We start from the raw sequence: 26,291 nt of genomic DNA, 5'->3' as shown, positions 1-26,291 counted from the left end.
CATCTCATTTTCTTTTCCTCACCATCTCGACTTTCCGTAACCATTTTCTCTTTGCTTTTCCAGAGAAGCCAATGGAGGAATCAATGCAGGTGGATGTTCCTTCTGTAGAACCAGATTGTCTTACAAATAGCTACCCTGTTTTGGAAAATGCGATTTTGGTAAGCAGAATGACACCTAACTTTGCATTCGTATTCAATTTTCAGAAATGCCAATGTTTGTTTGCTTGCTTTATTTTTTTTCTCTTGAAAATTTACGATATTTCATCAGTGTGTGTGAGTTTTTTTTTTGTTTTTTGTTTTTTTTTACACATGGTAGACACCACTTATCAAGGCCCGAAGGCCACACAGGGATAAGGGTTATTGCGTGTACAGTAATCAATGAGATAGTATTGTAGAAATCATTAGTATTGGGTGTTTAGATAGTGTCTCAAGGGAGAGGCTTGTCAGGAGTTTGTTTATGTTGGACTTGAAGACGTCCAAGTTGTAGTCAGGTGGGAAACAGGCAAGCGGCAGAGAGTTCCACTGGTGTGAAGTTCTAAGAAAGCTTTGCTCATGGAATCTGTTTGGATTTAGGCACAGATAAAGAGTGGGGAAAATTATTGGCAGTAGTTTCAGCCAGACGGGTGTTTCTCGTGAAAGATTGGCGAGGGGGGGGATGAGGGATTGGAGCTCAGACGAGTACCTGCCATGGAAATAACGATAAAACAAAGATAGGCTCGCAACGTCTCTTGTGTGGGAGAGAGGTTGCAGGGAAGAGAAAAGGGTATCCCCCACTAAACCACGAAGCCTATTTTGTACTCTGTCAAGGTAGGATAGGCTGTTTTTAGCAGCTCCTGCCCAGATGTGGCAGCAGTACTCCATCCTTGGACGTACTTGGCTTTTATACAGATAGAGAATTGCATCAGTAGTGAGATGTTTGTTTTGTTGTTTTTTTATTGCTTCATGCTATCCCACAGTGAAATGATTTAGCTGTGAAGTTTTCCATCACCTTGAAAAATGTCAGTCTGCCCATTATCAAAAAAGTATTGGAGATCGAACTTCTGCATCTCGATACGACCAATCTGTCCTATGTACGTGCTGCTACCAAATCAGTCTGATCTGAAGATATCGGCTTCCTGACTTAAATGTGCCAAACATTGTCATATATTTTTCTTTCTCTTTGCAAAACTCAATCATGCTCTGCAAAACCCCAGTTTTCCATTACAAAACAACCCAACTCCAGGATTTCAAATTTTAGATTATGAAAGAGATAATCAAAGGCTTTTTCTAATTGAAAGTGTAAAGAGACTAAAGAAAGCAGAAAACTTGAGGATCAAACTGACCTCCAAAGTCGACTAAAATCACAAATTATCAATAAAGGACTGATCCCCATCTGGCATCAATTGATATGGGTGGCTCTCGTCTAGGGGAAGCTCCATGTTTTGATAAGCTTTTGGGATTGACCTTTACCCCTGACCTGAAATGGAATACGTACATCAAGTCAGTTGCCAAGATCGCTGGAAAAATGGTAGGATCCTTCTACCGCTCCAGAAGATATCTCACCCCTGATGCAATTCTCTATCTGTATAAAAGCCAAGTATGCCCAAGGATGGAGTACTGCTGCCACATCTGGGCAGGAGCTGCTAAAAACAGCCTATCCTGCCTTGACAGAGTACAAAATAGGCTTCGTGACTTAGTGGGTGATGCCCTTTTCTCTTCCCTGCAACCTCTCTCCCACAGGAGAGACGTTACGAGCCTGTCTTTGTTTTATCATTACTACCATGGCAGGTGCTCGTCTGGACTCCAATCTCTGGTCCCCTCTTGCCAATCTTTCACGATAAACACCTGTCTAGCTGAAACCATTGTCAAAAATTTTCCCCACTCCTTATCTGTGTCAAAATCAAAACGTAGATTCCATGAACAAAGCTTCTTTCTTAGAAGTGCACGCCTGTGGAACTTTCTTCCGGTTGCCTGTTTCCCACCTGGCTACAACCTGGATGTCTTCAAGTCCAATGTGAACAAAATACCTGATGAACCGCCTCCTTAAGTAAGACACTTTATCAAATCTCCAACATTAACGTACTGTACACACAATCCCCAAGTGGCTTCCAGGCCTTGGTAAGTGGTGACAACCTTGTAAAAAAAAAAAAAAAAAAAAAAAAAAAAAAAAAAAAAAAAATCGGCAAAAACGAAAATTATCAAAAGTATTCTGACTGGAGAAGCTTAAAAGAAAAATGTCACTTGTGTTGTGTGAATTAAAATTAACATTTTTTTTAATTTTCTAAAATTGCGATTTGACAAACTTAATCAATTGGAATGTTTGAGATGAGTATTATTTATTGCGGACTATTACCCTCATCTTTTAGTTATGCATGCGAATATTATGAGAAACGTGTCTCCGTTTTTGTATTAATTAAAATATTTATGCGTATTTTACAACTAAAAAAAAAATAAGGATAATAGTCCGCAATAAATAAATGAATTTATAAAATTTTATTTAGAATCTTTTTTTTTTTAGCCATTTTTTTCGACATAGATCAGCATCTGCCAAATCACCATAAATTAAAAAAAAAAAAGAAATTGATTTAATTTCAAAGAGAAATAAGCATTAGGTTGTAAGAAAAAAGTGAAAAATATAACACTTATTATTTATGGTTATATACATTTGATTAAAATAAAAAAGATTTTATTTATTTCGAACTATTATCCTCATCTTTCTTAATTGTTGTTTCACATTTCGGCCAACTATTCCTCTGGCCTTCATCAGGTGGTAACCGCAACAGGATAGGAACTCGGAATCTCTTAACTGTATTCTCAGTAATCACTGCCTTCCATAGTTGTTGTCGTCTCACCACGTTTTTGGCCAAGTAAGCAACAACTAAGAAAAATGAGGATAATAGTCCGCAATAAATAAAATTAATAATACTCATCTTGATAATGAATTCCAATTAAAATCATATATATAAAAAGGATTATCTTTGAAAGTGTTTTAATACTCAACTGTGAACTCCCTGAGAGGTGTCATAAATGTTTAGCAAATAGGTGAGAATGTAAATTTGAAAATTTCAAAAAGGGTAAAGGATGAGGTGTAAGTGAACTCTAGAATATTTATTTTATCATCTATATATCAATAAGTGTGTGTGTGTGAGGACACTTCTCAACCTATATACTCAATGAATTTTATTTTTACAAACTTGAAATTTGGTTTATAGGGCATTCAGACATGTGAAAAACTTTGAGGATGATTTATATTTATTTCAAGGATGATTTATGAGTGAAGTCTTTGTTGGGATGAATGAATAACGTGTATATGTCGGAAAGTTGAAATACAAAATGCTAATTTCAACTTGTTGACATATTTCTATTTCTTTCTGCGCATGCTAAAATTTAATTAATTTCCTCAAATCGTTTAATATTAAATTTTTCCTACCTATTTCTTGATAGCTGCATTGATAGGAAATACAGCAGGAGCGCCAGAAGTTTTGGTTTCGATTTTAGCTGAAAGCATCCAAGTCATTTTTAACTTTTGAAAGCTGGCTACCCCCACTTGTTTTTAAAGCAATAAAAATATTGTATGTACACATCTCTAATCTAAGTAAATATAACGGTAGATGTATGTGAGTGTGTGAAAATATTTAACTGATAAATTCTTAAACTACCAGTCACATAACACTGAAATTAACAGGAAATAGTAATTATACACCAAGAATGGTTTATAATGAGTAAAATCTTTGTTTGGATGGATGAATAACATGTACAGAAATGTCAGCAAGTTAAAATGCAAAGTGTCCATTTTAACTTGCATACATATTTCTATTAATTTTACGCATGCGTAAAATTAATCATAGCTAAAAGCAATTTAATTTTAACTTATCTCTGTCGGGTTAGCTCAAATGGTAAAAAACATGACTGAAGCGCTAAATGATATGGTTTACAATTCTAACTGATTGCACTAAAGTTTTTAACTTTTGAAACTAGTACCATATATTAGGTACAATATAATAGGTACAATATAATATTCAATAGGGAATTGGCTCTGTACTCTGTAATAAGTTAAAATATATTAAAGCATATTTTATGGCCGGCAAGGTTATTCCCCCCTCCTCCTTCTAGTGTATGTCTAATTTTTCCAAACCAGAAAGGGTCACTAAGAAAGATATGAATAACAAGTTAAGGTAGAAAGAGTATATTGTATAAGAAAGTGAATACAAAGAAAGATTGTTGGTATTTCCGACTGTTAGACAATCTGTAGTCTCACATTAAGTCACAATGTTTCCCCACAAGATTATTAGCCTCATAGTTAATATAATGGTTAGCAGTGTCCATTATGCATAAATGGGAAAGTCCCTATAATAGTTTCACGCAATCCTCACTTGATGTGTTTGCGGATGAGAATTCTCTGCTCTTTAGCAATTTTTTTTTCCCCCAGTTTTATATTGGAAGATTGTCTATAATTTTTTGCGATTGAATGATGCTTTTGGAATTCCTATTTTAGTCACTTAAATTCTTTCAAGTTAACAAAACGCACATTGGAGTGGGATTATTTTGTCTCTTCTAGGACAAAACCTTTGCTTATCCACCTAAGCAGCAGCAGTTCTCCCCCCCCCCCTCAACTGATAATAAACTTGTGCACAAATGAAGCGATATCCAAAAACGAAAGACTCTTATTGAATAAAACCAATATTTTTATGTTGCCACCTCAGACTTCAAACAACACTTAAATTTGCGTACGTGGTTTACATAAAAGTATAGAAATTAATTGAAGATTTGCATGATATTGTCATTTAAAAAATAAAAACAGGGAAATAAAGAGATGAAAATAAATTCACCTTCTGTTTGATAGGACAGGTACAGACCGTGCTTTGTCTAAGAATTTTCTTTTCTGCATATAACATTTTTGTCGTTACAACTTGCAATTAGCAATTCACGCAAATAAGATGAAATGTCAAACGATTTATCAAGTTTTTGATCAGAAGCTTTGACAATTGTAGACCATGTTTTCTATATATATGATTTTTTTTTTTTTTTTTTTTTTTTTTTTTAACTTAAAGCGTGTGTTCTGCAATTTATGCACAATCCAATAATAGGGCAAATTTAGATTAATTGCCTTCAAAATTACCTGCAATATCATTAATTGTGAAAGAGCAAATGTATTTATAGGTGTGCGAGAATTTTCCGTATAGTAGTTATATTTGATAACTTAATGCAATGTAGATGGCTCTGTTGTATTTAATGGAGAAGGTGGACCTGCATATGTCATTGAATCATTACTGTGCATAGAAACAGTTTTTTAAAACCGAGTCGGAAACAATCTGAAAAAAAAATATTACTTATTCTTCTATCAGTTTCAGGTTTGAGTGCCAATGCTTTTTTTACAGCGGGCACATGCCAACCATTAGCACACAATCAGAAATGGTTTCTGATTAACTTTTTCCTTTTCTTCCTCCTCCTCCTCCTCCTCCTCGTCCTTTTCTTCCTCCTCGTCCTTTTCTTCCTCCTCCTCCTCGTCCTTTTCTTCCTCCTCCTCCTCGTCCTTTTCTTCCTCCTCCTCCTCGTCCTTTTCTTCCTCCTCCTCCTCGTCCTTTTCTTCCTCCTCCTCCTCGTCCTTTTCTTCCTCCTCCTCCTCGTCCTTTTCTTCCTCCTCCTCCTCGTCCTTTTCTTCCTCCTCCTCCTCGTCCTTTTCTTCCTCCTCCTCCTCGTCCTTTTCTTCCTCCTCCTCGTCGTCCTTTTCTTCCTCCTCCTCCTCCTCCTCCTCCTCTTCTTCTTCTTCCTCCTCCTCTTCTTCTTCTTCCTCCTCCTCTTCTTCTTCTTCTTCCTCCTCCTCTTCTTCTTCTTCTTCCTCCTCCTCCTCTTCTTCTTCTTCCTCCTCCTCCTCCTCGTCCTTTTCTTCTTCCTCCTCCTCCTCCTCGTCCTTTTCGTCGTCCTCGTCCTTTTCGTCGTCCTCGTCCTCTTCGTCCCCCTCCTCGTCCTCTTCGTCCTTTTCTTCCCCCTCCTCCTCGTCCTTTTGTTATATATTCGTTATCGAGTTCTTCATTTAGGGGCGCCATTTAAATCATTGAGGGGCACTTTTTACGTTTGGGTGTATACACTATATAACATCAAAGATTCCGTGTGATTGTCTCTAATATAAATGGTTGTGTGTTTGATTATCATAAAGGGAATCGTGTGTGTGACATGTAATTTCTGAACCTACCTCTGCTTCTTCAAAACGGACCATCTGGAAATTTCTCATCCTGGAGGGAGACTTGATACCTGTTTGACGAAGATTTATCACTCCAAGACGATGAATCGGTTTTATAGTTTTTTATTTCACTTTCCCCAGAGGTCCTGCAGCAGGTGGAAGTGAAATCTGCTTGTGTGGTTCTTCACACATGTCAGCGTTCGTCTCCCCCCCTCCCCAGTTAAGAGGGGGAGACCACGGAAAAAACGTCCGTCTTCTTCAAAGCTCAAATCAAATCTCACCGATCTAGCCAACCTGCCTGACCACGTCACACATACGTAATTTGGTCAGCTGACCTTCGGTTCTGGTAAACGTGTCTACCTCCACGTTTACTCACCTCTCTCTCTCTGTAACACTTTTCTTCCTCCCCCTCGTCCTTTTCTTCCTCCCCCTCGTCCTTTTCTTCCTCCCCCTCGTCCTTTTCTTCCTCCCCCTCGTCCTTTTCTTCCTCCCCCTCGTCCTTTTCTTCCTCCCCCTCGTCCTTTTCTTCCTCCCCCTCGTCCTTTTCTTCCTCCCCCTCGTCCTTTTCTTCCTCCCCCTCGTCCTTTTCTTCCTCCCCCTCGTCCTTTTCTTCCTCCCCCTCGTCCTTTTCTTCCTCCCCCTCGTCCTTTTCTTCCTCCCCCTCGTCCTGTTCTTCCTCCCCCTCGTCCTGTTCTTCCTCCCCCTCGTCCTGTTCTTCCTCCCCCTCGTCCTGTTCTTCCTCCCCCTCGTCCTGTTCTTCCTCCCCCTCGTCCTGTTCTTCCTCCCCCTCGTCCTTTTCTTCCTCCCCCTCGTCCTTTTCTTCCTCCCCCTCGTCCTTTTCTTCCTCGTCCTCGTCCTTTTCTTCCTAATTTTTTCCCTTTAAATCAATCTGAATGAAGGCAAAAGTTGGCCTATTGTACTATTTCAAGTTTAAACGATTTTATGTAGCTGTGTGTGTGTGTATGTGCGTGCATATTATATATATATATACATAAATTATCGTGTCACCCTGCACTGATGATTCCCGAAAGGATGAAACTCTGTAGATATTAAAAAAAAAACAATTATTGTAATAATTATGTCTGAATTCGTGTATTGTCTAGTGATTAAATTGTATGAGAATGCATATACATGTGTTCATCTATGACCGTCTAACATTGTAATCATCTAATCTAGGGTTCGTTGTGTGTAAGTACATTTAAATACAGTTCATGACGGGACAAAAATATACATAAATACCTTTATGACAAAGGACAAATAACACTTATTTGTGGTTTCAACATGTGGCCAATCGGAACATATCTGGTCCATGTGGTCTTCACTTGACAGATCCTCTGAAAAGTTGCAACACTGAAGATTCGTACAACTCAGTCTTGGTAGTATTTACAGCAGTTTTATTTACCGAAGTTTCCCTCCCTTAGAAAACTGCAATGCTGGTCCTACATTTTTACTGTTGACATTTGCCCCTACTCTGAGCCATTACTATCTACAACTGTCTTTCTCTTCTGACTCCGACTAAGTCTGCTAACTCTCTGACTCCCAACTCTTAGCTGATGTGCATTTCCAAGCATCAGAGATCCAGAGTTTGAAAACTCAAACAAAATGGAACTGGAAGCGTGAAAGGCATTTGTTTTGGTAGTGAAGAATTTCTTGGTAGCAATAAGGCCAGAAACTATGCAGAACTTGTCAACAATAAGGCCAGAAACTATGCAGAACTTGTCAACAATAAGGCCAGAAACTATGCAGAACTTGTCAACAATAAGGCCAGAAACTATGCAGAACTTGTCAACAATAAGGCCAGAAACTATGCAGAACTTGTCAACAATAAGGCCAGAAACTATGCAGAACTTGTCAACAATAAGGCCAGAAACTATGCAGAACTTGTCAGCAATGTGTTAACTGCTTTCAGGAACTTTGGTTGCAGCATAAGCATAAAAAATACACTACCTATTTTTACGCATAGACCTCTTTCCTGGGAACCTGAGTTCCATTAGTGACACGCAGGGGAAGAGATTCCATCAGAACCTGAAAAAGATGGAGACCAGGTATCATGATGGTTCACTACTGTTGAAATCTGAAAAGAGCTCTCTGCTACCTAGCATTCCAGGTGTTTGAAGAAACAGAAGTTCAAGCCCTGCAGTTTGAACAATCGTGAAGCAGCATGCAATTTACATGTACTTACTTTTATCGATGGCCACCATTCAGTTTATAGTAATCAATGTTTCTATCACGTAATCGATATATTTTGTTGGCAAAACATTTTTTCCCTTAAAAACATATTTAGGATGATTTGTGTTGAGAAAACTCAACTGATAATGCAACAAAAATGTAATCAATTTTTCTTACAAAGTTTGCATTTTTTTAGTTTTTTTTAATTAACTTGTAATAAAAACCTGATCGGATGGAGTGAAACAGATGCCAATTTTTGATTTAGCAGTGCAAAAATCAGTTGGAGAAACACAGACGACATTCAAAAACTAAAAAAAAAAAAATTGTTGCTCAGTGTAATTGTTAACTTTTAATAAATCCCATATTGTGTATTGGTCCCCTGATATATTGGAGAGCTAGATAACCGTGCATTAGTTTTTCCTGAAATTTTGCCACAAATTCTATTTCATTAAATAGATGTGCACAGTAAAAAAAAAATTTTTCCTCTTTTTTCTTTTTTTCATTTTTCTTTTTTTTTTTTTTTTCTTTTTTTTCTTTTTTTTTTTTCTTTTTCTTTTTTTTTTCTTTTTCTTTTTTTTTTCTTTTTTTTCTTTTTTTTTCTTTTTTTTTTTCTTTTTCTTTCTTTTTTTTCTTTTTCTTTCTTTTTTTCTTTTTCTTTTTTTTCTTTTCTTTTTTTATTTTTTATTATTTTTTTTTTATTTTTTTCTTATTTTTTTCTTCTTTTTTTATTTTCTTTTTATTTTTTCTTATTTTTTTCTTATTTTTTTCTTTTTCTTTTTTTTTTCTTTTTTTCTTTTTTTCTTTTTCTTTTTTTCTTTTTCTTTTTTCTTTTTCTTTTTTTCTTTTTATTTTTTTCTTTTTATTTTTTTCTTTTTATTTTTTTCTTTTTATTTTTTTCTTTTTCTTTTTTTCTTTTTTTTTCCTTTTTATTTTTTCCTTTTTATTTTTTCTCTATTTTTTTCTCTATGGTTTTTTTTTCTCTATGGTTTTTTTTTCTCTATGGTTTTTTTTTCTCTATGGTTTTTTTTTCTCTATGGTTTTTTTTTCTCTATGGTTTTTTTTTCTCTATGGTTTTTTTTTCTCTATGGTTTTTTTTTCTCTATGGTTTTTTTTTCTCTATGGTTTTTTTTTCTCTATGGTTTTTTTTTTCTCTTTGGTTTTTCTTTCCTTCTCGGGTTTTTCTTTCCTTCTCGGGTTTTTCTTTTGCGAAAATTCAGGGGTTTAAAAGGAGTCAAAATGCCTCAAGATATGTTTTGCCTCATAACTTATGATCCATCCATTAGATTTTTCTGAAACTTGGCCAAAATGTGGACCCCATTGTCCTTCATATAAATCCAGTATGGGTGACCCTGGCAAAATTCTGGTTTGTGTCCCCGGGGACTTTCAGTGCTAAAAACACCACTTTTTATGGCTCTTTTATTTATATTTCTCAAAAACTTTGTTTGACTATATTGTGGTTTTTCAGTGGTCAACTCAAATATACGTGTGTTAAGGTGTGAAGCTGCACTGTTTGTCCATTTTCACTGGGATTCAGCATTTTTAGGAGCTCAAAAGCGGTCACAAATGCCCCCAAATTGCGAAAAGTGACACTTTTTACCCCAAAAAATTTTGCCCCGTCAATTAGATTTTTCTGAAACTTGCCGAAAATGTGGAGGCAATTTTTTGCTCTTCACACTTTTCACATTCATCATTTCTTCACTCTATTTTGTGGTGTCATCTCACACGCAGCACCACAGGGGGACCACAGATGCACGACTTGTTATTTAATGAAATTACCGTTTTTGTTTTTGTAGGATCTGGAATCGTATATCAAGCCGTACGAGGGTTATGCAAAACTTAACAAACTTTTGTTCATCATCAACAATTCATCAACGCTGAAGATGGAAGCGTTTCAGCTAGCCCTTGACATTGTACAAAAAACGTACAACACAAACTTATATTGGGAACTACACAAGAACCTTAAAGAATTGTATGTTTTCCTTTTTGATTTGATCGTATTGCTGGATTAGTTTTTTTTTTTCCCCCATTTTGTTCCGTTTTTCCTTTTTTTTTTCCCCCCCATTTTGTTCCGTTTTTCCTTTTTTTTCCCCCCCATTTTGTTCCGTTTTTCCTTTTTTTTCCCCCCATTTTGTTCCGTTTTTCCTTTTTTTTTTCCCATTTTGTTCCGTTTTCCTTTTTTTTTTTTTTTTTCATGCCCCCCCCCTTTCGTTTACTTATCCTCATCTTTCTTAGTTGTTGTTTCGTGACGTTTCAGTCAACTATTCCTCTGGTCAGGTGATAATATATACTGTTCGTTACGGACCCGACCATGGAAGATCAGATAATAGACGTGGATTTATAAGACCAAAAAATTCAACCTTGATTGCCCTTCAAGGCCCGTGGCACAATGGACAGACGTTGAATCTCTATAGTTCCAGGTGAGAATTATCTGAAGATAGCGGTTTCAATCCTATCCAAAGCCAGAGGCTTACTTGGCCAAAACGTGGTGAGACGACAACTGTGGAAGGCAGTAATTACTAAGGATGCAATTGGGAGATTCAGAGTTCCTATCTCATCGTGGTTACCACCTGACGAAGGCCAGAGGAATAGTTGGCCGAAACATCGTGAAACAACTAATAAAGATGAGGATAATAGTCTGCAATAAATAAATTAATAATACTCATCTCAATAATGAATTCCAATTTAATAATATAAGTTCTTGTTGAACAGTGTATAAATGTTATGAAAGTTTTAATTTATTTTTTCCAGCTTGAATTTAACCCCAAACACTTCCAAAACTTCCATTCCTCCTCCGGACAATACCTGGAGTGCTGTAACAAACCGGAAAGCTGAGTTAAAATTAAACGTGCTAGATGCGGAATTAAAGAATTATAAAGACAATTCCATCAAAGAAAGTATACGGTGAGTACTTTTTGAGTGGCATAAAGCCTTCTTGTCTTTTTTCTTGATTTTATCTATATTTGCCCTGTATATAGTGTCAACCCTCTTCTCCCAAGTAAATTTAAGCCAAGATATATATATAGTTAAGTGTGTGTGTGTATGTATGTATATATATATATATATATATATATATATATATATATATATATATATATATATATATATATATATATAATGTGTGTGTGTATATATTGGTGTTGGGACGATTAATTGAAATCGGGAATCAGAAGATTTGGGGAATTGGAAAAATTGATACCTATATTCCAATGCCAAAACGATTCTTTTAATTGTTTTTGTTACTCGTACAGTTTAATCAAGGCATTAAAAAATGAAAATATCGAAAAAAAAAAAAAAAAAAAAAAAGTTGTACATATCCGTTTTGAACTGAAAATCTTTGAAAAAAAATTTCAGATAAGTTTTTTTTTTTTTTTTTTTTTTTTTTTTTTTTTTACAGCGCGGAAAAACACGTTTTTAAAAATTTTGTTTAGATTTAGAAACGCCACGGGGAGATAACTCCATGTTATCGCTGACACTCACTCCCTCCCCATCTTTTTCTTCCTAAAAATCAAGCCTTTTGCTCAGCATCATAACAAATTGTTTTTTCGCTGTAAAAAAGAAACTACTTGATGAAATGTTTTTACGGAGAACTTCGTTCCATAACGGATATGTACAATATAACCTTTTTTTTTTTTTTTTTTTGATATTTTCACTTTTTAATGTCTTGATTAAACTGTACATGTACCTTTTCTTTTTTTATTTGATTTTGTTTTAAAGTAAAATCTTCCATTGCTGGTAATAATGATAAATTAGTAAATATTTATTGATTTTAAAATACCAGTAAAACTAAAATAATAGATCATCCTCCACAAGTGTATTTTTACGTTTAGGAAAATATCTGCATATTTAACATGTGTTTTTTACGAAAATCGGGGAAAATAACAATTTTATAGTTAAATAGAGATTTATAAAGAATTGTAATCTGGAATTTAGTATTGAATCGGTAATTGTATCGGAATAATGAAAAAAAAATTTTTTTTTTTTACATGGGCATCACTTATCGAGGCCACTCGAGGATAAGGGTTAAAGAGTGTACAGTAGAAATTGGACAATATAGTAATCGTTAGTAATGGAAATTCGGTAAATTTAACAAGTGGAACGGCTCATCAGGAACTTGTTTACGTTAGACTTGAAGGCAACCATATTGTAGTCAGCTGGAAAGCAGGAAAACGGAAGACAATTCCACATCACTAATATATATATATATATATATATAGGGAAATCAAAAGAATAAGATAGATTCTTTAAGAGGAGACTTGTCAGAATAATGCCAAGCTCAACAAATTGGGTTGGAGCTTATATAAAAGAACGACTAATGCATATAGATTTAATCGTTTATCTATATATTAATACGATAGCGTGCATGTTATTTTCTGTGTTGTGCTTACATCCGGGTCGTTCATGTACTTCCATTTCTTGTCATAAATAATTTTATCAAGAATTCTTCATAAGTTTTGGTTTCGATTTTGGCTAAAGGAACTCGTTATTTTTTTTATTTTTTTTTCATAAGTTTTTATTTCAGTTTCGATTCAAGCTAATGAACCAAAGTCATATGGATATATTTTTTTTATTTTTGAAACCACAACTTTATAATATGTAAAAATCGATAGAAAATTAACTCTATAATAATATATACGAAATCTGCAAGAATTAAAATATCATATTTAAGCATATTTTATGACCTGGCTATGTCGGGTGTCCCTGCTAGCTTCGATAAATACTTTTGCATTTTTACCAAAAGAGCTACAATAATATAAGAGCATCTCCATTTACACTGAAAATCTACAGAATGCCAAAATCAATATATTACATGCGAATGAGTCCCCTATGGAATGTCCACAGGTCTCGCTAGTTTTTAATCAATAGTGATGTTGCATCAAAATCGGAAATAAATTTGCAATTGTTTTCTAGTCACGCCATCTTTTGAATTTTTCATGTTCCAAAACTAATGTAAATTAATGTAATTAATTTTTATAAAGGAAATCGTTGGGTTCTTTATTTTTTTTAACAATTGCTTTCAAAATGATGGACAAGAGGGCCACTTTGCTGTTGATGATTTTCCTTGTTATAAAATATAGCGGATGGAATGCTTAGTAGAATTCTGTAAAGTTGCCCTCTTTTGGGGATAGAAGGTTTAATGTAGTTGTGGAACACAAGAAATTATCTGTTATTTACCTGTCTGTCAATCTGTCTATATATCTATCTCAATCTAGCTGTCTATCTAACTGGCGAGAAAGAAGAGATGAGATGTGAAGCTATGTTTTGATAACCGTTGTCAAAACATAATTAGGTGTAAGCTCTAAAAATAGCTGACCAGAATGACGTTATTGTCATGTGTTCTAGTTGGCTACGCATAGTCAAGTTGGAATTTGGACGTTGAGAAGAGCGGAGGGGTTAACGGTAGTTCCCCCCACCCCTTACCAGGGAGGGAGCTGACATGTCTAAAATTGGAGACTAGAATTAACCACCCAAACAAAGATATTCACTTTCCATTCTTCTGCGATCGACACAGGGAAAGTGAATAAAAACTATATAAAACCAACCATCATCTTGGAATGAAATGCATTCATTTAAATAGGTTCCAGCTTCCCTCCAAGAACAGATAAAATTCCAGGTGGATCAAAAGACCAACAACGCAGTTGAAAAGTTGGTGAGGTAGGTTGAAATACATGTATGCGTTTGTCTGACACATATATGCATACAACACACTTAGACGATTACAGAACACAAATAGACTGCAACACGTTAACTTAGGGTTCAGATAGTGAAGAAGCCCACAATAGACCAGTACACATCACACAATAACATGACACACATATATATATGAACACCACCCCACAACGTAACAAGTGCAGGTGATACTAGAAATACAATTGCGACTTGCTTAGGATTTCTACCACGTCATGGTTGATGGAATGAGAGTATACTACACTCATGGATTAAAGGGTTCCGTTTGAAATTCTGTGCAGATTCATGAATCCAACAGAAAGATTCCAGAGTTTGACAAGATATACCTGAAGGCAGTTGGAGATTACATAAACCGAAACCTTGTGAAAATAACTCTAGATGAAAACGGTAGTTCGAATAATCCATCCATCAGAAGCATAAAATAAAATTAGTTGATCAATTTACATGACTTTTGGAATATGGTGGTTTTGTTACAGGTGCATACATCCAGATTTTTCTTTTCGCTGTGTAATATAATGGAAATTTTTAACAAAAAACGTTTTTAATATTTTAAATGTATTTATATTTTTTTATTCATTTTTTTTTTTTTTTTTTTTTTTTTTTTTTTTTCTGATTTCCAGACGTGGCAATGATGAGTTAGCTGCCCATTACTTTGATATGGGTGATCTAAACAATTCTCTAAAATGTTATTTAAGAACTCGAGACTATTGTACCAGCTCGAAACATATCCTTAATATGTGCCTGAACGTCGTCAGGGTAAATATCAAATCTGTATTTCATTTTCCTGCTTTTTTTATTTTTTTTTGTATTTTCTGGAAACGCAAGTTAAAGAATTGGAATTCTATCAAATAACGTTAAGAGTTGTTTTGAATGAAAGGATATATCAAATTAAAGGGGGGGGCATGTTTGACTATAGACAATAAAAAGTGGTGTAGAAATAAATATATAACAAGCTAGTAGAGTAGGTCATAAAATATTTTATGCAGATTTCATATATATATATATAAGAATTACAGTTAAGTTTACCAAAATGATCCAAGATGGCAAAACTAAAGTAAATTATAAATATTAAAGAATTAATATTCATAAAGTAATCTCAATCAGATGTAAAAGCTTGATAAAAGCAAATAGGAGATAGAGCTTATAATAAGAATCAAGTAAGATCTATGACTTACTTGTAGTTTCATTTAATACTTTTGCAAGCAAAATCCGATCCCGCATTTTGATGAGAAGGAAAATATTTCTTCGAAACTCCGCGGATTAAGGACTATCCACTTATTTAATGTTTCCTTTTTAAAATTAAATGTTTTTAACTCTTTTTTTCAAAGTGTTTTTTAACATGTTTTATTAACTACTTGGTCTTATATATATATATATATATATATATATATATAATGTCAATAAAAAATATATATATATATATATATATATAAAAATAAAAGGTAAAACGGGTACACGCATTTTTGTATGTCCAAGAAAGGCTTTTTTTTTCGTGGGGGTTACTATATCTAAGAACTCTTTATATACTCCCTAGATAATATCTACGATTTGTGAACGCACGTCGCATCTAGATTTATTTTGATCGACTTTTATCAAGTAAGTGCTATTAAAACTAACTGAAACGAACACAGCTCCTCTGTTTTCCTGCCAGGGACATCCAGAAAGCAAATCAACTTTGATCAATGTGGCGAAAACTGTTATATCAGACAATTGCTTTTCATTTGGACACCCCCATTTTTTATGGGGAGCTGGTTTTCCTCCCAACCCAACAATTCTCCTTAAGACAACATTTAAACAGTTTTGTAAGTATGGGTGCTAATTCCGGTTTAAATTTTTTTTGAGTACTATAATTGGAATACAGTCAGGGAAGGTTGCTTTACTGGAATCAAGGTTTTTGATTAGCTTGGCAACATCACGTACAGCTATTTGTATATTACATAGTGTGTTTTCTGATACAGAAGGAAATATTGGAGGTTGGCGGCCTTGGTTGCAAAGGGTAGAATTAGCGGCAAAGAGTTTGGCTTTGTCTGATGCTGACGAGATTACCTCGGGTCCATTGACGATAGTTGGAATAGAGTACATGCTTCTGTTCAGGATTCTGTTTGCTATTTGCCAAAACCAGTGGGAACCAAGCCGCTGCTCAGCTACTTTGGACTTGACGGACTGAGTATACAACTCTCCTGCGTTCTTTATTACTTTCTTACAATGGTTGATAGTTATGGAAAAGTGATTTCTGTGCGCAATGGCAGCAGCACATTCTGGAGAGAACCATGGCTGGCTGTTAGGTTTTTGCTGGAACTTTTTTGAGGGTATGAAATGGTCTATACCTACAATTAACCATTTCTGTCAGTGTTGATTGCGTGTTGATAATTTTAACGATACACACACACACACACACACACACTAAAAGATGTTTTATTATAGTTAATTCTCTATCGATTATTATATACTAGCCTAGGTGCCCGGTGTTGCCCAGGTGTTTGTAGATGTGTGTTGAACAAAAAAAAAAAATGGTAGTAGGAAGGCAGGCAGGCTTGAACCCGTACTGCGGAGTAGGAAAAAAGTAATGTCTTTGCTGTTGCATCCATCGCCAAACCGGAAATCGCAAAGGTTTAAAAGAAGGGATGACTATAAAATATTGGCGAAAAAAGTGATCCTTCCCTGTAGAAAAGTGCCCAGTTGAGGGTGAAGGAATTAATGTTTTTAGCCAATTTTTCTATATTTGTCGTCTGAAGGGTCAAACTTTAAAACGATACCAATCGCGTGAAAATCTGTTGCCTCTATCGAAAGTTTTAGGCAAACATAAATACATACGTACATTTAAACAGACAGGTGAGATTTATATCATAGATTATAATGTTACCCAATATATAGTGATTTTAAAAGTAAGAAAAATAACTTGGCATCAGCTAAAACCAAAATTTATGAAGAATTCTTGGCGAAAATAAATACACAGTATTTCTCCCAAAAAATCTGTTGCTGTCGGTAATTTTCCCCACTCTTTATCTGTGCCTAATCAAAACGTATATTCCATGAACTGAGCTTCTTTCTTAGAAGTGCACGCCTGTGGAACTCTGTTCCGTTTGCCTGTTTCCCACCTGACTACAACCTGGATGTTTTCAAGTCCAACATAAACAAGTTCCTGTTGAACCGCCCCGTTAAGTAAGACACTTTATCAGATCTCCATTACTAGCGATTACTACAATATTATTTCATTGGCTACTGTACACGCAATAACCATTATCCCCGAGTGGCTTCCGGGCCTTAATAAGTGGTGACTTCCTTTGTAAAAAAAAAAAAAAAATAAATAAAATAAAAAAATAAAACAAAAAAGGACTATTGTAACACATTGTATGTTTTCTAGAAAATTTAAAATATTTCATGAATTGCAACCTTCTAATATGTATATTGCCTCTGCTGTTTATCTCCCCTTCTACATATTTTGCTATCTATAAATATAAAAGCGAAAATGTATGTGTGTGTTCGCTTTTTCTGTGTGTCTACAAAAGGCTTCTTTCAGAGAAGCGGTCGGTCGGTTCACAACTTTTTAAAACTTTTTATATCACATATAAATGGTAATATTTCACAGTTAACAACGAAGCTCGCCTGTCTATTTAATTTGGTGGATTTCGGGAAGATAAATATTCAATATTTGTCGCTCGCCGCATGTGGGTTAGTCTTTTTCCTATAACATCTTGGGGGCGAGGAAAAAAGCGTTCAGCAGTAAATGAAATCTCACAGTCAAACTGACCTCATTAACTCATTAAAAACGAGCACCTGCTGAATCCAACTAATTAAATAAATTCAAACGTTTTTGTAAGCATGTCGCGGTGGGGCAATGGTTAACGTCACACTTTTTTTTTTTTTTTTTCACAACTTTGCCTCAACGGTTCGGGTTCGATCCTCATACTTTTTTTTTTTTTTTTTAACACCCCCAAACACCTGGGCAACACCAGGTACCCCTCGCTAGTTTACTAATACATAGTGGTTTTGGTAGCACAAGGTTATCCTTCAGTGTCCAAAATTAAAGTGCATAAACTCATTTCAGTACACTGAATTCGTGCGGGCATGAATTACTGTAAACAAATGCTTATATTTTGACTAATCAGAACTTCCTGAATTTATTCGAATTGGTCTTTGTGGGAGCCGACTAAACTCTTTAGAAGGGACAGATTTTCTTTCAATAAACAGTTGAGACCAAAAATTCAGACAATGCTGTGTCTCAATCACAACAATCCTTAACTCGCGTAATCATACACCGTTATTTATATACTCATGCTTAAAAAATGCAACACACACACAATTACTGCTTGAACGCCTTCATGTTGTCTGCTCATTTAAAACAACTCAACTGAAATATTTTCGAACTTGTAACAGCTGAAACTTGCTACAATCACAGGCAGGAGATAATTCTTGTGGCTCGAGATTTGAAATCCATTTTCTCCTTAGCTTGTCCAATCACAAGCCAACTCCATCACGTGGCTGAGTACATAAAAGGCGAAATCTGAAATTCTCACTACTTTTTTCCTCCTGACCCTTCCGGGCAGCAGACTTTGCCGAGGCCTTTTGGAATACAACAAGTTAACATGGCGACCTTCTAACTCCGATTTGTTTCCACGTGCAATACCCAAACGAATATTTTATTAAAAACGAAAAACTTTTATCGCTTAACTACAGTGTAGTAAATAAGGGGGCAATTAACAATTCCCCCACTATCCTACCTGAATCTGCTACCCCTCCCCCACACACACACGCTACAATCTAATGTATTTTAATCTTCAAAACTGAAATATTGTCGATACCCGTCTCCCTCCTCCTTATTATCTCTTACCCCCCCCGCCTTTTTTTTCTCGTATTTCTTCTAAAACACTTCTTCCAAATACTAACAACCATTTCTGTAAGGTCTGACGAGGCTGTTGGATCATAAACATGGTCCAACATCCGAAACATGTAACCATATAACAAATAAAATGGTAATAAAAAAAATAAAACACATATTTGCTCTGCAATAGTATTGAGCACTCTCTTCAGGTTTTTACTAATTACCAGTTTTATCAACTATATATATATATATATTTATTTATTTTTTTTCATAAGTTTGGGTTTTGATTTAAGCTAATGCGCTCAAGTCATATGGATATATTTTTTAGTTTTGAAATCACAACTTTATAATATATAGAAATCAATAGAACATCAACTCTATAATAATATATACGAAATCTGCAAGAATTAAAATATCATATTTAAGCGTATTTTATGACCTGGCTAGCTTAGATAAATATTTTTGCAGTTTTAACAAAAGAGTTACAATAATATCAGTATATCCATTTATACTGAACATCTACAGAATGCCAACATCAATATATTACATACTAGCGGTGGTACCCGGCGTTGCCTGGTTGTTTGGAGGTGGGGTGGGGGTAAAGTAAAGAATAAGCAAACAAGTAATGCTGTTTTAATATCAAAATAAAAATTAAAAAACAATGTTAAATTTGGATATAATTGGCAAAAAAAAAAAAAAAAAAAAAAACGGCGATCAAACGTACGATTTGTTTTTAAAGAAATCGGAAAAACAGAAAGCATAAATCAGGGGAAAAGATTGACGTGTTTGGAAAAACGAAAACAAAAGAACACAGTGGTGGCGAAAAAGAAAAAATAGCATAAATAACCATTTGATTCGCTTAAATCCAATGGTGTGTTTCACGCAGTCCATTCCAGGTTTTTTTTTTAATCAGCTACAAAATGAAATAAAATGACATTCCATTTTTTTTTTTTTTTTTTTTTTTTTTTTTTTTTAAGCAACTACGATTCCAAACTGGTGTTTCTTCGTACTATCCCTTATGAACGAATCGGCAATGGTGTAAGTGGTATCGGAGGTAGAAAACTTTCAAAATAGAATATTTTTATATTCTATCCATTTTTATCAGAAAAATAGAATGTCATAACACTTTCTATTAGGAAAATGCTCTCTCGTAATACCGCATATCACTGAACAAATGTCATATTCCAAAAATCAAATTGCTAAAGTAGTTTTTCTTAAAGAATATCAAATTTTATAATTTTTAGCTGTTAAATAATCTGGCAGCCATTGTTTATAAAAAAAAAAAGGAGAGACAACAAAATTTGACCTATCAAAATTGACCTTTGAATTTACTGTTAATTTTTTTTAATTTATTAATTTTTTTGAATTTAATAATTTTTTTGAATTTAATAATTTTTTTGAATTTAATAATTTTTTTGAATTAATTTTTTTGAATTTGTCAATTTTTTTTGAATTTGTCAATTTTTTTGAATTTGTCAATTTTTTTGAATTTGTCAATTTTTTTGAATTTGTCAATTTTTTTGAATTTACTCTTAAAATTGCTAAAAATCATTTAAGATTTTCTATATAAAAGTTACTTGATCAATTTGATTTTTGGAGTATGACATCTTATGACGAGTACATACATGAAGATATTGCTGTTACTTTTTTAATGTAATTCTAAATAAGACCTCTTTTTTTTCTTTCTCTCAAATTAAAAAACATATGGCCAATTACTTTAATTTTTTTTTTTTTTTTTTTTTTTTCTCCTACAGGTGGGTTGTTTTACCCGAAACTGGCAACAAGTTGGTAATCATGTTCAGAAAGCTGAGCTTGCAATACGTCGATCTGAGGTATCATACATTTTTCATGGCCTTTTCTTGGCCTTTCCCTGCCAACAGACCCTGTTACCTCAACTATTCTACATCTACTAACCCAAGAACTCTCATCCCTTCATTTCATCATCATATTTGGTTTAATGTCCGTTTTACATTTTATCATGAGCTAGATGGCCTTTAGCAATTGATTTCTAAAGTTATCTCTGACCAGGTCATTATTCTATCTTTCTCTCAAATACACCCTTATCATTCTCCTGTTTTCCTTCGCCTTCCTATTGACCTTGCTAACTCAACTATATTAAGAGCTCTCCTCCATTCTTTGAATATGACTTATATATGTGTGGAATCTCCTATTCTACACAAATCTCCTTATACAGTCCAGATTAATCTTCCACTGAGATCATCTTTAAGACTGACATTGCACACTGATCCCCATCTGGCATAAATTGAAATGGATGGCTCTTGTCTAGGAGAAGCCCCATGTTTTGACAAGCTTCTGGGCTTGACCTTCACTCCTGATCTGAAATGGAACACGTACATCAAGTCTGTTGCCAAGGTCGCTGGAAAGCTGGTGGGATCCTTCTACCGCCCCAGAAGATATCTCACTACTGATGCAATTCTCTATCTATATAAAAGCCAAGTACGTCCAAGGATGGAATACTGCTGCCATATCTGGGCAGGAGCTGCTAAAAACAGCCTATCCTGCCTTGACAGAGTACAAAATAGACTTTGTGGCTTAGTGAGGGATGCCCTTTTCTCTTCCCTGCAACCTCTCTCCCACAGAAGAGACGTTGCGAGCCTATCTTTGTTTTATCGTTATTTCCATGGCAGGTGCTCATCTGATCTCCAATCTCTGGTCCCCCTTCGCCAATCTTTCACAAAAAACACCCATCTAGCTGAATCCACTGTCAAAAACTTTCCCCACTCTTTATCTATGCCTAAATCAAAACGTAGATTCCATGAACAAAGCTTCTTTCTTAGAACTGCACGCTTGTGGAACTCTGTTCCGTCTGCCTGATTCCCTCCTGACTACAACTTGGATGTCTTCAAGTCCAAAGTAAACAAATTCCTGATGAACCGCCCCCTTAAGTAGACTCTAAAATATCCACACTAACATACTGTACTTACAATAACCCTTATCCATGAGTGGCTTCCGGGCCTTGATAAGTGGCGACCACCTTGTAAAAAAAAAAAAAAAAAAAAATTGTATCATTCTTCATGATCCCTTTTTTATCATCCCTCTTTTCTTTTTTGCAACGTCCCTCTTTTTTGTGATATCGGTGTACTCTATTTTCAATTTTACTGGAATATTTTTTTTTTTTTTTTTTTTCAAGGGAGACGATTTGGTTCTTACAACTAAAGTGAAATGTGCTGCAGGATTATACGATTTAGTCATGGGAAAATACAGGCCTGCAGCCAGAAATTTCCTTCAAGCTTCATTTGAGAATTTCAAATACACAGAGGTAAGTTCCATCTTATAACAAAGCTTGGCTTTATCTACCTGACCCATCATGTGACCCATCAAGTTGTGACAAAACTAACTGGTCCCCTACTCAACAACATCGCTGACCTCAATGCCATGTGCAGTTGATTTGTCTTTCATCTTCTCTAGTTCTGAATATATTGCTGTCTTTTATGCATTGGTGACTGCCAAGGGAGATGTGGTGCACTGATTTACAAGTATAAAAAAAAAGATAAAACAATAGTAACATGCTCTGTTATTTTCTGCAAATATTAGTTGCTCTCTGGATGTGTGTATGACACCATCGAATTTCTGAACCACATTTTCTACTTCCTTGATCTCCTAAATAAACCTATTTCCTCTTATGTTATATATATATATATATATATATATATATAAGTGAACGTGTCTTTTTTCTACATTTCTCTACGCAATAACTCTGTCAATTTTAAGTCTACATACTAAAAATTTGATATACAAAGTACTGAGATTTGGGAAAATCTTTGATCGGTTTTCGCCCAGAAATTTGGCTGTTGTTCAACGACAATTTTGGATCTAAAGACTTGAAATTTTAGATATAGGTTCCTTGGACATGGATCTAACTTAATAACTTGATTTGAACCCAAAACAATAAATATTAAGGGGTCATACTAAAAAAAAAATTAGCCGCTTTTTTTTTTTTTTTTTTTTGTTTTGCTCAACATACGCCTCCAAACGCCCAGGCAATGTCAAGCTGAAATGCTAATATATATATATATATATATATAGCTCCAATCTCTGGTCCCCCCCTTGCAATTCTTTCATGAAAAACACCAGTCTAGCTGAAACCACTGTCAATAATTTTCCCCACTCTTTAACTGTGCCTAAATCAAAACGTAGATTGCATGTACAAAGCTTCTTTCTTAGAACTGCATGCCTGTAGAACTCTCTTCCATTTGCCTGCTTCCCAGCTGACTACAACTTGGTTGTCTTCAAGTCCAGCATAAACAAATTCTTGAATGCCCCCCCCCCCTTAAGTAATCCAATTTACCAAATTTCCATTACTAACGATTACTACAATATTATCTCATTGACTACTGTACAATCTACAACCCTTATCCTCAAGTGGTGTCTGGGTCTTGATGGTGACTCCTACATAAAAAAAAAAATAAATAAATAAAAAATTTTCTTTACATTCTACCACTTGAGAAGGGGGAGAGATATCGATAATATCACCATTGTTTATTAAACTTTGATTTCATTTAAAAATTAAGAACTTTTTAAAACATTTGGTGCTGATTGAGATCCTGTGCAATGTCTGCATCTACTGTCAAAGCTTTGTTTGTCAGTCAGTCTATCAATACATTTTGATTTCCCAACTTGGTTCATGTTACAATCTGCTTCTGTGTTCAACTGACCACTGTTCTCAACTGGACTGTTGTAAAATGTCATAAAACATTCCCAACTATCATAAAAACTTATTGCCACAAAACCCAACACTTCCAACCATCGTCAAGCTGTCGTAAAACTTCTTGCCAATCCGGAAACTAATTCTAAATATGCAAGATGAGAAGTGAAAACAATATAAATAATTTTAATCTTTTTTTTTTTTTTCTTTTTTTTTCCTTTTTTTTTCTTTTCACCTTAATTACAACACCATTTAAGCTCTCCTTTGTCTACCTTGGTGAACAAATTCCTATCCATTCTCTTTCAACCACATTTTCCACCTCTTTGATCTCCCAAATAAACCTATTTCCTCTTTCTTTATATTTTTCTTTTTCTTCTAACACTTGGGAAGGGGGAGAGACATCGATAATATCACAGTCACAAATACCATTGTTTATTAAACTTTGATTTCAATTAAAAATTCCAGAACTAGGACATCTTTTAAAACATTTGCTGATTGAGATCCTGTGCAATGTATGGCAGTTTACAGTACTGGAAAAGCAGCTGGGGAAAAGCAGACCTTCTTATAGGGCTTTATGAACAAATTTGTCTTTAGTTGACCTTAAATGACCTTTGACTAAATATTTTCATTTATTAGCCAAACCCATGTAATTTTTGGAATATGACATCTTCGTTCCATGACAAATATGTAAATCAAAGATTTTTCTGTTTTTTAAGTAATTCTACGTATGCACTGAATTTTATGTCAAGACTTGAAGGTATAAAAATCTAAATTTCTTCAGATGTTTTTTTTTTTTTTTTTTAGCAAGATTGAATTTTCTTATTAACTAGCGAGGGGTACCCAGCGTTGCCCGGGTGTTTGTAGGTGTGTGTGAAAAAAAACGGGTGCCCATGAAAAAAAAAAAGCCTTGACGAGGCGCAGTTCGAAAATAGTAAAGTGTGAAAAAAAAAAAACAGGTGCTCGTTTTTGATTGACGTGACGGCGATAGCTATTCAGCAGTTAGCATTTTGTGCGGGACAGTTTTTAATGAGGTCAATAAATCGGTTTGTTTGTTTTTAAAAACCTGCTCCCTTATCTCGAAATGAAAGCTACCGTCTGATATGACGAAGTCGACATTGACCAAACGTTACTTAGCTCTCTAGAGACCACTGGCTCTGGGCCTGTGATTAGTCAAGCTTTTTTGTTTATACCGAAAACCGAATGTAACGCGTGCCGATGCGGGGAAATGTGGAATAATTAACGTTTGAAAGTCAATAAAATTAAATAGACAGGCAAGCTCCGTGGTTAACTGTGAGATATTACAATTTATAGATGATATAAAAAGTTTTAAGAAGTTGTGAAGCAAGCGAGCGCTTCTCTGAAAGAAGCCTTTTGTGGACATCGAGGAAAAGCGTACATACATACATACATTTTCGCCTTTATATTTATAGATAACTTTAACTAATGGAGGTGGATATCAATTCATAATGAAAATCCTTTTAATGTTGTCAATATCCGAATTAATAAAAGGTGGGGAACAAATAACAAGTGCCTGAGGGGTTAGGTTTCTAATAAGATTAAGTTTTCTGAGCTACAAAAATATGGTCCATCTAGACTCCAGGTATACCTTAAGTTACCCTGGATTGGACCTGAAGGCCAACTTATTGCTGATAAGATTTCCGCTCTGGTTTCTTCTAATTTTGGTGCTCTATCCCTCCGAATTGCTTTTTCCACAAAATTCGCCTTTCCGTCTTTTCGTAAGGATGTCTTGCCTCTCTCAATCAAGCAATATTGTTTACAAATTTCAACGTCGGTGTGATGCTATCTATATAGGCAAGACTACCCAGCGTCTTCAGGTTAGAATCGGCCAACATGTTCCCCGCTCCATCCGACCAGAAGGTCTCAATCGGTAGAATCGTCCATCGACCAACACTTAGTTGATAAAAAGGATTGTGGGCTTGCATTCTCTCCGGAGTGTTTTTCTGTTTTGCACCGAGGACGTACAAAGTTCCACCTGTCTATCCTCAAGGCACTTGCCATCATTTCCAACCCCCCTACTTTGTGCAAGCAGAGAAACCTCTGGCTTCAATTAGAATTATTTAGGTAATCACAGTTTTTAACCTCCTCTCCACTCTTACTCCATTCCACTACCTAATATTCTAAAAAAAAAAATCATTTTTCAGACATATATCCTTGAAAAGTTAGTCTGAACAAAAAGCGTTTCTGGTGTATTTTAGCTATCTCGTTTTTTTTTTTAATAGACTTATTTATTTTACAGAATTGTACATCTGTTACATGTAACTTCCCCCATATTTTTTCTTCACCCCGTTTTCCATCTTATTTTAGTCAACTGAATTTCTGCTATGGTTCATTTCTTTACAATATATATATATATACACTAGCGGGGGTGCCCGGCATTGCTCGGGTGTTTGAAGGTGTAAAAGAAAAAAGTTTTGGTAGGCTCAAACCCGAAGCCTTGAGGTGAAGTCAAAAAAGAAAGCCTGGTAACTTACGACGGCGCTAAGAGGGCAGAGAAGTGTGAAAGGTTGAAATTAAATGGTTTAAAAAAAGCAGGTTCTTAAACGAACGTCAACGTCTGCTTTTCTAGGTCAAACCTCATGCTAGAGCAAAATGAAATGATAGCGCGAATTTTGTAACAGAAAAGTTGCTGAAATACGAGGAAAAACCTTCTGTGGGCATACACAAATGCTCTCGTTCAATTTCCCCTTTATATAATAGACTAGCCTGGGTGCCCGGCATTACCCGGGTGTTTGAATGTGTGTTGAGCATTAAAAAAAAAAAAAAAAAAGT

General features: G+C 35.0%; 1 protein-coding gene across 3 annotated transcripts in view; it reads left to right on the top strand.

The window, feature by feature from the left end:
- Nucleotides 1–26,291, top strand: part of LOC145268718 (COP9 signalosome complex subunit 1-like) — an 87,984-nt gene that overhangs the window by 21,924 nt on the left and 39,769 nt on the right. For all 3 annotated transcript variants that reach the window (XM_080124266.1, XM_080124267.1, XM_080124268.1), the window contains exons 2-7: nucleotides 64–158; nucleotides 10,122–10,297; nucleotides 11,077–11,229; nucleotides 14,634–14,769; nucleotides 20,590–20,667; nucleotides 21,987–22,115. In XM_080124266.1, the coding sequence (XP_079980392.1) occupies nucleotides 72–158; nucleotides 10,122–10,297; nucleotides 11,077–11,229; nucleotides 14,634–14,769; nucleotides 20,590–20,667; nucleotides 21,987–22,115 (759 nt within the window). In that variant the 5' untranslated portion in view covers nucleotides 64–71. The remainder of the gene's footprint in view (nucleotides 1–63; nucleotides 159–10,121; nucleotides 10,298–11,076; nucleotides 11,230–14,633; nucleotides 14,770–20,589; nucleotides 20,668–21,986; nucleotides 22,116–26,291) is intronic.

The sequence above is a fragment of the Euprymna scolopes genome, chromosome 44, assembly GCF_053919585.1.
Source record: "Euprymna scolopes isolate OS-2025 chromosome 44, ASM5391958v1, whole genome shotgun sequence".
In the NCBI taxonomy this organism is placed as follows: Eukaryota; Metazoa; Mollusca; class Cephalopoda; order Sepiida; family Sepiolidae; genus Euprymna; species Euprymna scolopes.
The sequence above is the reverse complement of the archived record's forward strand: the minus strand, read 5'-3'. Positions and strand labels throughout refer to the sequence as shown.